Below are 15,043 nucleotides of genomic sequence, written 5' to 3' on the forward strand. Positions count from 1 at the left end.
GGTGGGTGTAGAGGGTGGAGCTGTCCCACATTCGCTACACGTGTAGGGATGTTCCCCAGTGGGGATGTGCTGGTGGCTGAGCAGCTTGGTGCTTGTGCTGAAGCTCTTCCCACATTCCAAGCACTTGTAGGGCCATTCCCTGGTGTGGATGCAACGGTGTTTGCAAAGGCTGGAGCTGTCCCTGAAGCTCTTCCCACATTCCGCACACGTGTAGGGCCGTTCCCACTGTGGATCATCTGGTGTCGGAGTAGGTGGGAGCTCCGTTTGAAGCTCTTCCCACACTCCTCACACATGTAGGGCCGTTCCCCACTGTGGATCATCTGGTGTCGGAGCAGGTGGGAGCTCCTTTTGAAGCTCTTCCCACACTCCTCACACATGTAGGGCTGTTCCCCACTGTGGATGCGACAGTGGTTGCGGAGGGTGGAGCTGTCACTGAACCTCTTCCCACACTCCCCACACGTGTAGGGCCGTTCCCCAGTGTGGATGTGCTGGTGCCTCAAGAGGCTGGATCTCTTGCTGAAGCTCTTCCCACATTCCAAGCACCTGAAGGGTTTCTCCCTGCTGGGAGGCTGCTCAGGGACCACCAGCTCGCAGCTCCGCCTCAAGCTCCGGCCGCCTTCCCGGCACACGCTGGCTCTTTCCTCCTCACAGCCCCCTGGGCTGGCTTTGGAACCCCTCCTGCGGGGGCATCTCCGGCCCTTTTCCTCCCCGCTGCCTTCCTGCGCCGGGGAGCCCTTCAAAACGGCCTCTCCCACCAGGCTCTGCCAGGGGGATTTGTCCTCCGCGCTCTCCGGCCTCACCTCGGGGCCTGGGGCAGGAACCAACAAGGACACGCAGGGGATTTGCCTCCGGCCCACAGGGAAGCCCAAGGACATCCCCCCAACTCCGGCCCCGGCAGGACGGCCACAAAAGACAAAAGACCCACCCAAAGGGGCACTGACTTCCTCCTCACCTGCCTGGGGGGCCCAAGGCATCTTCCTCTTCCTCGCAGCCTCCTCCTCCATCCGCCCAAGCTTTGGGAAGCAGAAATCCTACTGGAGGGGGAAAACAAGGGGTGAGCGCGTTGCCTTGGAGGTTCCTCCTGCCCAAGTCCAGCTCTAGGACTCACTGGGAATCTTGTAACCATAGAAACACCAACATTCAGCCCAAAAACCCCTCCCAGGTGTTCCCCTTCTCTTCTCTCTGGGGTTAGGGGGGTCCCCCCTGTCTGGCCTGATGGCACTTCTACCTGCAATGGGGGTCCCCCTTCTCCAGGCTGCCGGGGGTCCCGTGGCTCCGGGGGGTTCCCACTCTCCGGGGTCTTCTTGAGTGTTGCCAGGGGGGTCCCAGGGCTCACTTCTCCCCACTCTGCCTCCCGGGGCCGGCCGACCCTCCTCTCTCGGCTCCCACCCTCGCAAACCTCTTGGCGCTCTCGGCTCCCACCCCGCCTCAAGGCCCCCCCTCCTCTCCACACTCCAAGGCCTTCCCCCTCTCCGGGACCCCCGCTTGTCAGAGACTGAAATAGTTGATGATTTATGCATTCTCGGGTTTTTTGACACACCTGCTGGGAAGTAGCCGAGCTTGCGGGCTCTTGACTGTTCCTAAAAAACAACGAGCCGAGCTTGCGGGCTCTTGACTGTTTCCTCCTAAAAAACTACGACGGACCTCGGGCTATTGACACACCTGCTGGGAAGTAGCCGAGCTTGCGGGCTCTTGACTGTTCCTAAAAAACAACGAGCCGAGCTTGCGGGCTCTTGACTGTTTCCTCCTAAAAAACAACGACGGACCTTGGGCTATTGACACACCTGCTGGGCGATTAGTTACCAAAAAAGGGAAAAGCAACCCCTTATGCCAGGAGGCGCCAGAGCATATAAACTGACTGGTGACTTTGGGAATTTGGGAGTTCTTCTCCCCCACCGCCTGCGAATCAAGACCATCACTCTCAAGCATCGCTGGACCCCGTGGGCGGTGACTGTGGACATCTGTCTACTCTCAGCTTTTCTTTCCCTTACTCTCCCTGGCTCTCATCCTGTCTTTCTCTCCCCTGTGCATTTTTCTCCTCCCCAGAAAGGTTACCTATTGATTATGACAGCACCCAAAAATGTTAACCTATCTGTTGATACAAAACTGTTAAAAAAAAAAATGTTCACCTATCTGTTGATACAAAACTGTTAAAATAAATCTTATTAACTTACCTGTTGATACAAAACTGTTGAAATAAATCTTATATATTTTCATACACCGATTATTTAGCGTCGCTTCGCTTTAATCCACCCCAAAGGAATTTTTGATAAAACCTGAGTTACCCCCCCCCCCCCCTCTCTTTTCCTGGGGCGGGTCGTAACATTTTTGGCGTCACGGACAGGATACTTTGGATGTGGTGGAGTAATCGGTGTAGTCTAAAACTGGTACCGAGGGCGAGTCAAAGGGTGACTGTCCCCTCGCAGTAAAATTATAGTAAGAATTTTTCTCCTCTCGGTGTGACCCGGGCACATCAGACCTGTTGAAAGGTTTCCTGGTGTGGCCTGGACCTGTTGAAAGGTTCTCTGGTACCTGGACCTGTTGAAAGGTTTTCCAGGAGAGAGTCAAACCAGCCCTCAGAGGGTTAAGGGGGAGAAAGACATTAACCTAAGCTGGGTTAATGACTAAGGCGAAGGGGATGATGACACCCCGGGTTGAGTTATATGGGGATTATTCCCTCCTGATAGCTATTCTTGGTTTAGAACTGTTTTTTTTGGGTGCTGTCTTAGGCGTATTCCTTAGAGCAGTGCAAAGGCAAAAATTAGCTATTCAAAAATCTGTAAGTGAAGTGACAAAATCTTTCCAAGAGTCAATGAGAACTTTGCAGGACCAACTAGGAAAAGAGGCTATTCAAAAATCTACCGGTGAGGTGATAAGGTCTCTTCAAGAGACAATGAAGGCATTACAGGAGCAATTAGAAAAAGAACGCCTGCAGTTAACTGCTGAACGCCAGGCACTGGAGAAAGAGAGAGAGATTAACTCATTGCTTAGGTCAGCCCTTGAAGATGAGGAGGAACAAAATGAAAGGCTTAAAAAAATACTGGAAATGAAAAATTGTGAATTGCGAGACATCAATTCAAAATACCCTAAACCGGTAGATGTTAACAAATCCCTGTACCCCTCTGGGGAATTAGAAGAATTGAAGCAAAGTTACCCGGAGGAGGGGGTAATACATATGCGTCCCCTCATTAAAACTGAAACCACTGGCCAGGGGGCAGATCGGCGAACTACCACACGAACTACCCCGTACACGGGGGAAGCACTGGCCAGAATTCAGGAGAAATACAGCCGTAAGGCCAGTGAATCAGAGACTGAATATGTGTGGAGGGTGTCCCTTACTGGGGGAGACCGAATTTTATTAAGTGAAGATGAGGCCAGAGGATTTTGGGGCCCAGGGGTCTTCCTGACCACAAATGATAACCGAGCCCCGTGGTCCCTGACCCAGAGAGCTGCCTGCTGGGCAGGTGGGTTAGACCCTATAGAAAGGGGAGATCCTTACACGATTAAAACACCCACAATTGGCCACATTGTAAAAAGTGTACAAAAAACCGCATGTCTCCAGTTAATGCATACAAAATTATTAGACCCACAACGACATTCCCCAATGGAACTCGAGGCAGATCCACAGAGATTTCCAGTTTTAATTCGAGGCCTGCCTGATGCACTAAAAGTTTATGCTAAACAATTACAGGAGCGCACAAAGGCAACCCCCAGACCTAGAGGAAGGGGTGCTCCATCAGGAATAACCTGGTTGGAAATAGCCCAAGAATTAATAGCTACTGGTCAGCAGCTGGGGCTCCCTGGTACCAATGGCCAGAGAATACACTGCAGGAGGGCAGGGAAAGTCCAAAAACCTGCCTCACCAGGTATTTGTCAACAAAATGTGTCATCTAGCGGAAGAAAGAGATACAGTCTGTGGAGAGAAGGTGTTGCAAAAGGAATTCCTCTAGAAGTGATGGATAAATTACCCACTGCTAATTTAGAATACTTGATAAAGCACTGGGATAAGATCAAAGAGCACAAGGCACCCCCTAAGGGCAGCCCCTCTAAGGAGTCCAACACTGTGATCCCCTCAGCCTCTCCAGAAACCGGACTAACCAGTTTGACCAGTTCTGAGTCAAGGAACTGGACTTACTGCCCTCAAGTAAATAAGCCAAAAAATAGCCAGTGGGTTTATGAGAGAAAGCTTACAGAAAACAACCAGGGAGATTTGGTAATCACTTTTCCTCTTGGCCCTTTTAAATCTTTAGTTGCATTCATGGTAGACACGGGTGCACAGGTCTCAGCACTCCAAACTGAAGCTGCTACCCAGTGTGGCATTAAGCCAGACAAAAAGGAAATATGGGTAACTGATGCCTTTGGCAAATCCCAACCCCAATACACTGCTCGAGTGAAATGCTGGTTACCTGGAGATGAGACAGCCCCAGAAACTACCATGATTGTGGGGCCACTACCAGCTAACATCCTGGGGTTAGATTTATTAAAGGGTCGAGCCTGGAGAGATGCCAGAGGGAGAGAATGGGTGTTTGGTCTCCCATCCCTCTCTGTCCGTCTGAGTTTATTTGTTTTTTGGAGAAAACATGTTCCAAACTTCTCTATTACTATTGCCCTAGTAACATTATGCCAGATAAGAAAAGGAGTTGGATAAATAGATAGTTCCTTCTTTTTAATAATGGGTCCGTAGTGGGCCAGATTTGTTCTTTTGCAGAAACCTGCCAGCAGATGAGATCAAACTGCATGAAACCAATGGAGCTTCAATTACAGCAAGAGGCAGAAGAGATAACTGCCCCCACAACTGCTTCTATTATCAACTTACAAGTATTCCATGAGAAAACGAAATAGCAACAGGACTGAAGACTTATACTGTTCTTAATGTTTTTATCTTAATAACTTTGTAATATGCATGCCTATATGTATTTTTGTCTCAGTAAGTCTGCAATATGTAAAAGTTTGCCACAAACATTGTGTTTGTGCTCCCTCTACTCCCAGAATTACTTGTGTTATCAGCTTATTAATAATTGTTGACTTATCTGGGTTTTGTTTTTTTGTTTTTTTTTTTTTTATCATGAACAGTTCGCTGATAAGATTGTGTAGGACGAGCCATGTTATGTACTGCTAGTTTCGTTTTGCCAAGTTTGTTTTATTATTTTGTTGGGGGGCAGGTTAGTTTGGGAGAAGCTTTTGAATGTGAGCAACTTACTGGTAAAATTGTATAAGATGTACTGTTAATTTGATTTTTGTCAAGTTCATTTTGTCCTTTTAAATATCTCTTTCGATTGAGAAACTCAACCAAATATAACCTGGGAGTTAGTACAAGTATTTATGCATATTTAGAGTTATATGAATATGCATTATATACATTAGCCTTCTGCCTTGAAAGGCATTGAATTTTATATTTGGTTAAATTTAACAAAAACGGAACTAAATTTAGGCCTAAAAGAAAACAAAAGAAAACCTTTTACCAGCTCCCAAGTAACTCAGTGTTTTTTGATGTATAATTTCAAATATTTGTATGTATGTTTGTAACCTCATTAATGTTAAGAAATTTGATTGTAGCCATTGAGATCCTATTACATCCCCTATGACTACTCACGGGGTGGAGAGAGTAACTAATGCAAATTAGCTTACTATGTTATTATAAAATTAGTTTGTTTTTTGAAGGGGGGGAGAATTGCAATGCATTAGGGCAATCTCTTCCTTTCCTTCACTCTTCTGTCTCCCTGTCCACTATACGAAAAGCACCGCCCACAAAGAAGATTCACAGAGAACGACAAAAGAAGAAAAACTATTGAATGCATAAATCACGGGGTGGTGTCAGAGACTGAAATAGTTGATGATTTATGCATTCTCGGGTTTTTTGACACACCTGCTGGGAAGTAGCCGAGCTTGCGGGCTCTTGACTGTTCCTAAAAAACAACGAGCCGAGCTTGCGGGCTCTTGACTGTTTCCTCCTAAAAAACTACGACGGACCTCGGGCTATTGACACACCTGCTGGGAAGTAGCCGAGCTTGCGGGCTCTTGACTGTTTCCTCCTAAAAAACTACGACGGACCTCGGGCTATTGACACACCTGCTGGGAAGTAGCCGAGCTTGCGGGCTCTTGACTGTTCCTAAAAAACAACGAGCCGAGCTTGCGGGCTCTTGACTGTTTCCTCCTAAAAAACAACGACGGACCTTGGGCTATTGACACACCTGCTGGGCGATTAGTTACCAAAAAAGGGAAAAGCAACCCCTTATGCCAGGAGGCGCCAGAGCATATAAACTGACTGGTGACTTTGGGAATTTGGGAGTTCTTCTCCCCCACCGCCTGCGAATCAAGACCATCACTCTCAAGCATCGCTGGACCCCGTGGGCGGTGACTGTGGACATCTGTCTACTCTCAGCTTTTCTTTCCCTTACTCTCCCTGGCTCTCATCCTGTCTTTCTCTCCCCTGTGCATTTTTCTCCTCCCCAGAAAGGTTACCTATTGATTATGACAGCACCCAAAAATGTTAACCTATCTGTTGATACAAAACTGTTAAAAAAAAAAATGTTCACCTATCTGTTGATACAAAACTGTTAAAATAAATCTTATTAACTTACCTGTTGATACAAAACTGTTGAAATAAATCTTATATATTTTCATACACCGATTATTTAGCGTCGCTTCGCTTTAATCCACCCCAAAGGAATTTTTGATAAAACCTGAGTTACCCCCCCCCCCCTCTCTTTTCCTGGGGCGGGTCGTAACACCGCTTAAGGGGCCCGGCGCTCCCTCTCTGCTCCCCCCCCTCCAGCATTCTGGGGGGATCGCCCCTCTCCGCTCTCCCCACTCCGTGGCTACCGGGGTTCCCCCCCGGCTCTCACGGGGACCCCCAAACCGCTCTCGCCCCCCCCGCCATTGCCCAGCGACCGCCAGGACCTTTTGGCTGCTCTTCTTTGTGCTCCCGCTCGGCTCCTCCCTCGGCTGGGCCGCCGCTTTTGGCGGGTTTCCTCCTCCGGGATCCGCCCCCTGCAGCCCTTCCCCCCCTGGACCAGCCCCCTCGGGCCCCCCTTGGGCCCCCCTTGCCCAATAAGTCTGATTATACAGACAAGCAATTGGTTTAAATCCACAAAACCCAAATGTATAACCCAGCACCCTGGGGCATGAACAAAGTGGTTTTCCTTGGGCCCCCCCCCGAGTCCAAAGTAAAGGTAGAGGGGAAAAAACCTGCTGGTGGGAGAGCTGTTGCAGTCTGGTCAGAAGAGGTGATTGCAGTCCAGTTGAGGGTGGTGGTCTCAGTCTGGTTGAGAGTGGTGAGCTGCAGCCTTCCTGTGGATCCCACGAGTGGTGGAAAGGTTCTGAAACTCCAGGTTTATATATTCTCCAGTTCAGGCAGGAATGCCCAGTCATTCCCTCAGAGCAGGGAATTCCATAAAAGGATGCTTAGTTCGTTCCCTCAGAGCGGGGAATTCCATAAAAGGATATGAAGATTGCCAGAGTGGGGAATTCCATAAAAGGGTATGAGGACAGGGACACCACCCCCACCTCGCATGCCCCCCCCACAGTCCCTCCCCCCGACAACAGTTTCTGGGAAAATGGCATGGAAGGCCATAGAATACACACTTTTGGGCTACACCCATCCAGTGAGGAATCGGTCCCAGCTGTTCTAACTAGGACACTGTGTCCGTCATCGCTGCCATCATCATCATCATCGGCCTCGTGGCAGTCGGTGTCTGGAAGCTCCGATCCGGTAACTCCCGGGATGGGGGTCGGCAAGGGGCACGGATCCGCCCGGCAGCATTCCGGGGATCCTGTGCCACGGGTGCTGATCCCACTTTCTTTCCATAGGGAAGAGGGAGGGGAATGGATACGACCCCGCGCCCACCAGTGAGTCCCAGCAGCGTGTGTGGATCCAGATCCTCTGTGCAGGGATCCCAGGATGGATGCTGGGATTCCAGAGGGGAATGGGGGCCTAATGGCTGGAGCCGGATTGGAAGGGGATTGCAGCTCAGGGCAGGATTCCAGAGTGGGGTCAGGTGGAATTGTGGACTGGGATCAGGGCTGGATTCTGGAGTGGGATTGGCGTGGGATGAACAGAGCAGGATCAGGTGGGAATCTGGAGCAGTTCCTACTCTCCCTGGGCTCCACAGCCGGCTCTATCCCCTGGGATGGGAACAGGGACATGGTGACTCCTTTCCCCGCTCTCATCCCAGCAGGAATCACAGCCTGAGCGATCCTGGAGCTGGATCCGCCCCTTCCCTCTCCCTGCGGAAAGGCAGGAGCTGCTGGCAGAGCTCATCCTGCTGCTCCCACCCACCCCGGCCCCCCTATGGCTCTTCCCAATGGATCACCTTCCTGTTTTTTCCCGTGTGAAACCCAGGACCACAATTATTCCTGAGGCTTTAATTTGGGTGTGAAAATCTCCTGCTTTGGGCAAGAAATCCTGGCTCCCTCCTCCGGCATCCGGCAGTTCCTCTGTGGGAACCGAGAATAGGAATGGGGACAGGGGGGGACTGGGATGGGGACATTGGGGACAGGGATGGGGACACTGGGAGTAGGTTACAGACATCAGGAATGGAAATGGGAACTCCAGGAATGGGAATGGGGACATTGGGAGCAGGTTGGAGTCACCAGGAATGGGATTTGAGACACCGGGAATGGTAATGGGGACTTGGGAGACCAGGATAGGGATAGTGGGGACAGGAACAGGGACACTGGGAGCAGGTTGGCACAGCAGGAAGTGGGAATGGGGACAGGGATGGGAACCCCAGGAATGGGAATATGGAGAGGGATGGGAACCCCAGGAATGGGAATGGGGACAGGGATGGGAACCCCAGGAATGGGAATGGGGACAGGGATGGGAACGTGTCTCTCCAGGAGTTGGTTCAATCCAAAGGTCGGTCCCTGGCTCGAGGCCACGGGAAGCCCCTTCTTTGGGAATGTCTGGGAACCAGGTGTCAGAGGTTTGAAAAGAGGTGTTGGAATTGTTTCCCAGTGTCCCCCCATTCCCATCTGTGTCTCCCGGGATGGGGTGGGTTGGAGCGGAGCCGCAGGCGCTGGGCAGGGGCAGTGGGGGGAGGGCGGCTCTCGGGGACACCGCGGTGGCCGCGAGGAGGGCGGGGGGTCCTTTGTTCGGGGGCTTTTGGGGTTTGTCCGGGACCGGACAGAGCGGGAGCTGATTTTGGCCACCTTGTTCTCTTTTCCTAACAGGAAATTTTTTCCCCACAGGACACCTCGTGGAGAACGACCGAGAGAGAGAGAGAGAGCCCGACCCATCTGGGAGCGAGGTGTTCTGCTTTGGGGACTGCCCTGGGAAAAGGGTCTCCTTCACTGCTGGCTGCGAGCACACGGGGCTGAGAGAGCTTTGAACTGCCGGGACAGTTTCTCCCCCCCACCTGGGGGTTTGGGACTTTGTTTTGTTTCTTCTGAAAGTTTTTGGTTGCACCATTTGTTGTTTATTCAGATTTTCTTAATAATAAGCTGTTTCTTTTCCTTTTCCACACTTCCACCTGAAGTCTCTTAATTTCTAAGTTGTAATCTTGTTTAACTAAGACCCAATGCCCTCAGGGGGAGGAGGAGGAAAGGAGACCAAGAGGTGCCATGGCCACTCAAACTGCAGAGGAACAACCTGTGCCAGTAGCAGCTGCCCCTCTACAGAAGAAATCCAAGACCAAATCAGCTCAGTTAGTGAGGGATGAAGGGGAAGCAGAGCCCTCAGAACAGGAGCAAGAGGCAGGGTCAGAGATAATCACCAGATCCCCATCCCCAGATGAGCTGTGAGAGATGTGAAAAGATTTCAGCCTCCAGCTGGGAGAGCCCCTGCTGACCTGGCTGCTCCAGTGCTGGGATATCATGGCCCAGCATATGGAACTAGGTGGGAGTGCAGCCAAGCACCTGGGATCCCTGTCCTGGGATGTTGGGATTGACCAGGGGATTGGGAAGAGGACAGAGAGGGGATGAGAGGTGGGTACAGGCTTGGGAATTGCCAGGAGGGCTTTTGAAAGGAGTGTAGGGGAAAGGGATGTCTAAGAAAAAGTCCCTCAGGAGAGGGAAGCAGAAAGGCTGTGTTTTCACCCCAACACAAGGGTGTGCAGGGCAGAACAGAGAATATGCCCACAGAAGATTCTTGTGTGTCCGTCTTTGCAGTTCTGACAGGCACTTCTTGTCACAGCCTGTCCTCTCCATTCCAGAATAGGCCCTGGCAACCAAAGAACCAACACCCCACACCATAGTGCAGACCAACCCATGTGCTTTGGGCCCTTTTGTTGTCCTATCCATTCTGGACTATCCTCTCCATCCCGGAATAGCCTCTGGAAACCAAAGAACCAAGCCCCCACCATGTGACAGTTCAACCCCATCCGTGTGCCAAGGGCTCCTTTGTGGTGTCACAACCTGTCCTCTCCATTCTGGAATAGCCCCTCGAAACCAAAGAACCAACACCTCACACCCCCACAGTGCAGCCCCACCTGTCTGCCACGGGACTCTTTGGGATGTCACGGCCTTTCCCCCAGGAAACAAAGCCTGGAACCTTTGGGTTTCAGATGCAGTTGGGGGGCCACCCTGGGCACTCCACGGGCAGCAAGAGTTTTCTGTCCTGCCACCTTTTGTCTGGCAGGAATCTGCAGCTGTGTTCAGTTTGGGCAGTCAGACTGGTAATTTCAGCGCAGGGTTCCTGCAAGTGAACGACAGCCCTTCCCTCCAGGAAAGAAACCCCTTACCCTCGGTCTCTTCTCCTGTTCCTTAAAACACAACCTGCAGGGGAGCTTTCTGGGATCTCTTCTCTTGGGAATTGGGAAGATAGACCCGCTCCCATGTTTAACACCTCAGGCAAAACCACCCTTTGAACACCTTTCCCAACCCTCCCCAACCTTTCCCAAAGCCCAGATTTTACAGGTGTCCTGTAATTATGGCCCAATCTCACCCAAGCCCACAAACCATGACAGAAACCTCTCAGCCTCACGCTCACGCTGCCTCCTTCCCATTGCTGTGCCTTATGTGCAGGCAAAAGGCCTTAAAATCAAGTACCCAAAATTCATGGTCTGTTCTTTTTCCCAGAAAAGAAGGCGTGGTGAACTCTCCAGATCAGGGAATTGGAAGATCTCCCCAAAACTCCTTTGGTACACGCTGCAGGGCCAACGATTCCTCTGCTCTGCCCTGTCGGCGCTGCTTTGTCTCATCTGGGTCCCCAGAAACCGTCAGTGAAAGCCAGGGAATAAAATCTCTGAGCAGTTGGTTGGGTTCCAGAGGTGACCCTACTTCATTCAGCGCTGAAGGGACACAGGAATTGCTCTCTAACACCTGTACATCAGTTCTCAAAACTTTTAACTATTTCTACATTTTAGCAGACAAAGGAATTCCTGTCCATTGGCTTTCCAGTTCTCTGCAGGAATTCTTATTCTCTCTTTTATTGACTCTTGGTTTCTCACTTTGCATGATGCTTAGTCCACAATTTTTGTCCTTTTCTTGTCTTTTCCCGAGATAGGGAGAACCTCAGTAACTGCTGTGTTAGTTTTGTCTTTGTCTCTGATTTCTCTAAGGGTTTTGTGGTTTAGAAATTCTGCCTTCTTGGTGTCCAGGTGTCAAAAATAGATTTCTCTGCCAGGTCTCTGACCACTGAAATATGGCAGACATTAAACTTTTCCTTTGTTTTTCTAACAAATGGCCATGGCCCAGAACTTGTCCATCATCCATTGTCTCTTGCCCCCATTCAATCTCCTGCCAGCAGTTTCTCCCCACTGCTGGGTGGGCTCCTTTGTCAAGCACTAGAACTTGTTGGGTAACAGGCCCAGTCCTGTTGCCTATTTTTCGTGGGGATCTGCAGGAGGGCATTGAGTCTTCCAGGAGCAAATTGGCAGAGGACCCCAAGCTGGTTTGCAGTGTGGATGTGCTGGAGGGTAGGAAGGCTGTGCAGAGGGACCTGGACAGGCTGGACCTCTGGGCCGAGCCCGTGGGCATGAGGTTCAAGAGTGCCTTTGGTGCCTTTGGGGCCTGTGGCCACAATAACCCCCTGCAGCTCCAGGCTGGGGGCGGAGGAGCTGCAAAGGGTCCCCGTGGGAGAGGCCCTGGGGGTGCTGGTGGACAGAGGCTGAACCTGAGCCAGCGGGTGCCCGGGTGGGCAAGAAGGCCAAGGGCAGGCTGACCTGGATCAGAAAGAGTGTGGCAGCAGGAGCAGGGCAGGGATTCTTCTGCTGGACTGGGCACTGGTGAGGCCACCCCTGGAGTGCTGTGTCCAGCTCTGGGCCCCTCAATTCAGGGAGAACCTTGAGGGGTTGCAGTGGGTGGAGAGCAGGGCAATGGAGCTGGGCAAGGGTCTGCAGTGCATGGCCTGTGAGGAGCAGCTGAGGGAGCTGGGCTTCTCCAGCCTGGAGAAGAGGAGGCTCGGGGCTGACCTTCTCCCTGTCCACAACTTCCTGACAGGAGGCTGGAGCCAGGTGGGGGTCAGCCCCTTCTCCGAGGCAACAGGCGACAGGACAAGAGGACACGAGGACCTGCCTGTCAGGGGCTGTTTGTCAGGGACAGGAGCAGGACTTTTTGGAGAGAAAGAGGGATTAGGTATTGAAATGGGCTGCCCAGGGAGGTGGTGGAGTCACCGTCCCTGGAGGTGTTTAAGCAAAGACTGGCCATGGCACTGAGTGCCGTGCTCTGCTTGACGTGCTGGGGATGGGGCGTAGGCTGGACGCCGGTTGATCTCACAAGTCTCTGCCAAGCTCAGGGACTCTGGGCTTCTGTGCCACCCCAGCCTTTGGGGACAGCGTGCTGGTGGCTCAGAGGCTCCGTCCTTGCCTTGCCTTGCCCATCTCCTGGCTGCCAGGCAAGGGCCTTGTGACATCACAGCCTCTGTGGAACAGCGTGGTGGCTGAAAAGTGTCAGTGCTGCGTCCCCGTGCCCAGAGCCTGGGCAGAAGTCGGCTGGCAGGGACGGGCAGAGACTGTGCAGAGGTGTCAGCTCGTCCCGCAGCAGCACCATGCCCAGCCAGGGCATCTCCTGGCTCCTCAGGCTCTCGGTGCTCCTGCTCTTGCCTGGCCCACTGGAGCCTTGCAGCCGTGCCACAGGTGCCATTGCTGAGAACCGGGGTTTGCCTTGGATGGCCCCTTGCCAGAAAAGGCAGGAGAGGCTGGAGAGAGGGGAAGGAGGGGGGTCAGGCCGCTGGGATGGTGCCGGCGGGCTGTGAGCCTGAAGCCAGCAAGGCCTTGGGCCCACACGGTGTCAGGGGAGGACTGAGAGCCCCCAGGGAGGAGGAAAGCTGGGCAGGCCCCAAGGCTCCTGGGCCTCTTCCTTGGCAGCCCTTTGGCCAAGGCCCCGAGGCAGAGGTGGGGCTCAGCCCCTGCCCAGCAATGGGGCACAGGCTGAGCCCCAGGGACACCAGACCCAGGCGGCCTGAGCTCTTCTTCCTGCAGCGTCTGCCTGGGGCAGCCCAGCCAGGCCTGAGTCTCTGCAGGAGAGGCCAAGCCCAGCCAGAGAGGGCTCAACCCTCTGAGGCTGCACTCACTGCAAAGGGAACAAAACATTGGCCCAGAGGACATCCTGCCCCCAAATGGAGAACTGGAAAGGTCAAGAATAAAAAAGTCACCCCCCTCCATTCTTCAAGAAATGTTCAGACCTCTTTCCTAAAAGCATCCAGGACTCGGGTCACCCAGTTTTCTCTCTGACAAGGCTTTGCAGGGGCTGCTTGGGAAAGGGAAGCCCTGGGGCCCCAGTGCAGATGGTGGGGCTGCACTCTGGGGGGGTCGGCCTTTGGCTCTTGGCTTCCAGGGGCCCCCAGGAGTCAGTGAGCCGGGCTGGGGACGAGGGGCAGGACTGGCTGGGATTGCCTCTGGGGCCTGGCCCAGAAAATGGAAGTGTCCCCATGGGGGCAGCTGGAAAGGGCCCAGGAAGGAAATGCTGCCCCAGCGCAGGCTGTGGCAGTGGGGAGTGTGCAGGGGGAGGAGGCTGGGCCAGAGCAGGGCTGGGCAAGAAGGGCCAAGCCGCGGGTGGGTTCTCCCCCGGCCCCCAGGGCCCAGCCCCTGATGGGAGGGCCTTGGGCAGGGCCTGGGGCGACTGCAGGAACCTCCGAGGCAGCCCAAGGGCCGTGCTTTTGGCAGGCAGGTTGACAGGCCCAGCTCTCTGCAAGAGAAGTTGAGGGCTCTGAGCCAGAGAGGGGATGAGAGCCGGGTCCAGGCTTGGGAATGGCCGGGAGGGGAAAGGGATGTCTAAGAACAAGTCCCTCAGGAGAGGGAAGCAGAGAGGCTGTGTTTTGACCCCAGCACAAGGGTCTGCAGGGCAGAGCAGAGAATATCCCCCACATGAGATTGTTGTGCATCCCTCCTTGCAGTTGTGACAGGCACTTCTCTTCAAAGGTCGTTCTGGGAGCGTCTTCTTGTTCTTTCCAGGTGGGATGCAAGCGGTGGGGGGGCCTTTGACAGCAAAGGGGAGACGAGCAAGTTGAACATTTTCCTGCCAGTGTGAATCAGATGTTAATTCTGGTGGGCTGTATCCTTGGTGAATCTAAGCACATCCCTTGGCATTTGTTTTTTTTTCCGGGTGGTTCGCAACCTGAGAAGCATCAGCAGAGTGGGAAGGAGGTCCCTGCAGACAGAGGTCAGTGTAAAGGAAGCTGAGAGGGGAGCTTTGGTGAGAATGTTGCCCTCTGAGGGGATTCGTCAGTGTGTGCCTTCCCTGGGGGATTTCTTTGCAGTGGCCGTGCCTATTGCCAGGGGAGCAGAGCCACAGGCCCAGGAGCCGAGCGACAAGGTCAGGTGCTCTTGTGCTGGCCTGGTGGGCAAGGGCAGGGGATTGCAGGGCTCAGCAATGAAGCATTTCCCTCTTCTCTTTGGAGGGAATGTTGCACTCTGAGGGCATCCATCAGTTTGTGCCTTTGCCTCTGCGATGCTGAAAAACCCAGTCCGAAGAACTGTTCAGAGACTTTGGATCTTTGAGCAGCAAAGGGATTTATTGCCGACGTCGGCAGCGAGCGTGGTTCGCACCACAGAGAACTTGCTCGAGAGTTTCACACAATATCGGAGTTGTATACGATTTTCATATATGATTAAATATGATAAATCATATTCACCTGATCACAACATCTATCTATACATATTAATAA

The 15,043-nt window shown here is 52.7% G+C and overlaps 1 protein-coding gene and 1 long non-coding RNA gene across 3 annotated transcripts; both read right to left on the reverse strand.

Annotated features, from left to right (window-relative positions):
* Positions 1–232: 232 nt before the first annotated feature.
* LOC127462541 (endothelial zinc finger protein induced by tumor necrosis factor alpha-like) lies at positions 233–1,000 on the reverse strand. Its single transcript, XM_051771195.1, has 3 exons — positions 953–1,000; positions 496–808; positions 233–236 (listed from the first exon to the last, which is right to left on the reverse strand). The coding sequence occupies exons 1-3, from the start codon at positions 972–974 to the stop codon at positions 233–235; spliced, it is 339 nt and encodes a 112-aa protein (XP_051627155.1). The 5' UTR covers positions 975–1,000.
* Positions 1,001–1,491: 491 nt separating this feature from the next.
* On the reverse strand, positions 1,492–6,693 carry LOC127462540 (uncharacterized). Of its 2 annotated transcripts, none has more exons than XR_007900480.1 (3): positions 6,582–6,693; positions 6,146–6,499; positions 1,492–1,625 (listed from the first exon to the last, which is right to left on the reverse strand). It is a non-coding gene; the product is annotated as an uncharacterized LOC127462540 (long non-coding RNA). The 2 variants fall into 2 exon arrangements; XR_007900479.1 differs by lacking the exon at positions 1,492–1,625 and adding an exon at positions 1,656–1,747.
* Between the last annotated feature and the right edge of the window lie 8,350 nt (positions 6,694–15,043).

This window comes from Manacus candei, unplaced genomic scaffold (assembly GCF_025592945.1).
Source record: "Manacus candei isolate 608988 ecotype Guabito, Panama unplaced genomic scaffold, ASM2559294v1 h1tg000130l, whole genome shotgun sequence".
NCBI classification, from domain to species: domain Eukaryota; kingdom Metazoa; phylum Chordata; class Aves; order Passeriformes; family Pipridae; genus Manacus; species Manacus candei.

Bases quoted from the DNA above. Each gene is read 5' to 3' on its own strand.
- LOC127462541 (XM_051771195.1), bottom strand. From the start codon at position 974: ATGCCTTGGGCCCCCCAGGCAG. The intron at 809-952 runs GTGAGGAGGAAG...TTCCTGCCCCAG, and splicing joins GCCTTGGGCCCCCCAGGCAG to GCCCCGAGGTGAGGCCGGAG.